The 2,123-nt window shown below is 36.4% G+C and overlaps 1 protein-coding gene across 1 annotated transcript in view; it reads right to left on the bottom strand.

Annotated features, from left to right (window-relative positions):
- Nucleotides 1-2,123, bottom strand: part of LOC106516664 (5-hydroxytryptamine receptor 3B) — a gene marked incomplete at its 5' end in the record, with an annotated part of 14,241 nt that overhangs the window by 4,066 nt on the left and 8,052 nt on the right. Inside the window, 3 exon segments of the mRNA XM_014007134.1 lie at nucleotides 1,060-1,220; nucleotides 1,333-1,502; nucleotides 1,629-1,738. Coding sequence (XP_013862588.1) covers nucleotides 1,060-1,220; nucleotides 1,333-1,502; nucleotides 1,629-1,738 — 441 coding nt within the window.

Raw genomic sequence — 2,123 nt, 5'->3', positions numbered from 1 at the left:
ACACAGGTGTTTCCACTCCCAATCATCCTCAGTTGTATTTAACCAGTGTCGTGTTTTCATTTTTCTGTTGGATCGTTGCTCTTATCATGCCTCAAGCCTTGTTTTTTTTTTTTTTTTTTTTTTTTGTTAAGTCTACGCTGCCACGTCAGCCTTTTTCTTTTGTTATTTAATAAACCAGTTTTTGTGTTTTTCGTTTGAGTCTGACTGCACTTTGGGTTCTACCACATCAATTGTGACAAATATAGCCTTTTTTGCTACCTTTTTGGACCAATTTCTTTTCAGTTCTGCACCTGAGATTCGATTTTCCAAGAATTTTGACAGAAATAAAAATAACTCCAAACAATTCCTTGGTTCCTCAGCTTGATTACGTCTTCTGGTAAAACAGTGGTATGTATAATCTTTTGGTCAAGGAGTGGGTTAATGTTTCTAATATTTACTTGTCAGGATTTTTACTAAATCAGTCAATAACACAAAAAACTTTGTCTACAGAATTCTTGTTTTTTTTTCTTTTGGTAAAACTAGTTGTAAGAATCTTGAATCAGATCAGAAGTTTTTTGGCACTAATACRTCTGTAAAGACATCAGTGAGTTTTAACCATTATTTTCTGCCTCCTTATCTGGACAAAGCTTATGACTGGAGGTAAAATGGTTTGGTATCAATTAGGAACATATGTATTGGCAAGAAATTTGCTTCATTTAGCCAAATGAAAAGTCAATACAATTCACCTCTTTCACACTTCTTATATCTGCAGCATAGCCACTACATTCTAAAGAAAACTGAAAACTCTTCCATTGGAGCATGGCATTTATGACATTAGGAGCCCTCCTGATTCGAAACATCTTATCAAAAATGTGCACACTTATAGTACAAGCTGCWTTGAGCTGAAGAAGTAATGCAGGATTTTCAGTGAGTCACATGAAGATTATTAGTGGCTCCCATCTTGAGCCTCCTTAAGAAAACTGTCTGGAGGCATCCCTCTTTGACGCCATGTCTTGGCTCAGCAAAGACAAAGTAAAACATCTCGACTTAAGAGGACATCTTGGTGCAAAATATACTCACTGTGTAAACAATAACAGTCTGGTTGAAGCCAAAGTACTTGACCGTCTTGTTGGTGACCGACTGGTTCATGAACAGCCACTCATACTGTGTCTGCATCACATCACGGGACCACCTAGTTAGTGCTGTGTTGTTCTTATGGAAGAAAATCCTTAATTCTTCATCTGAGATGGAAAACAACACGTGAGGTTTTCAAAACAACAGTCCAATTCAAAATTTCAGGAGTCACAACAATGAAGTGTTAAAATAAATAAAGGTTATAGAAGCGGGGCTCACCGGAGTGCACGACTGACTTGAAGGAGATGTTGCAGCTCTGAACGTCGAAGGGGAATTTGTAAATGTGCATCCTGCAGGTGCTGACCACAACCAGGTCATTCCTGTATTCCACAGTACCATTATTTGCTACTTTGAGAAAAGGACTAAGTGGAGCTTTGTCCTTCTCTACCCTGTAAAATAATAATAATAATAATAATAATAATAATAATAATATTAAATAGTTTGAGTATATTGCTATGTCACCATTTCTTGTTGCCCATGTGTCCAAAGTGAGGTGCTGAAAGTTTCACACTTACATTTCTTCGATCATTAGGTCTGGTTTCCACAGAACCTCAGTGGGAATTGTTATTTTTGAAATTCCACAAAAATTTGTTTTATTCCAACTAATATGAGGATTCCTCCACTTCTGAAGAGGGGAAAAGAGAAAAAAACAAACACAGAGAAGAAGGTTTTGTCATGACTAGAGACTTCTTGTTATGTTAGTTGTTTTCAGCAGCACAGTTATGGAGAAACATCCTTGAGACTTTTGGATTTTACTGGGWTCTTATGGACAGTACTGTTGGTTTCTGAGGGCAAAACAATGTTTTCTTGAAATTCTACCTCCATTGTTTTCACCCATAATTTGCCCACATCCCCCCAAAAATCAAGATCTATTATGAGCCGTTTTATGACTTTTACTTAAGTGCCTTTCTTATCAGTGTAATTCATTTTTACCAAAATCATTTTATGTTGAGGTGTTTTTACTTTTACTTATTTTTTTTCAAGTATGTCTGCTAAGCAGATGTGAATAC

Source organism: Austrofundulus limnaeus, unplaced genomic scaffold (assembly GCF_001266775.1).
Source record: "Austrofundulus limnaeus strain Quisiro unplaced genomic scaffold, Austrofundulus_limnaeus-1.0 Scaffold39, whole genome shotgun sequence".
Classification (NCBI taxonomy): domain Eukaryota; kingdom Metazoa; phylum Chordata; class Actinopteri; order Cyprinodontiformes; family Rivulidae; genus Austrofundulus; species Austrofundulus limnaeus.
This window is presented reverse-complemented; position numbering and strand designations above follow the sequence as displayed.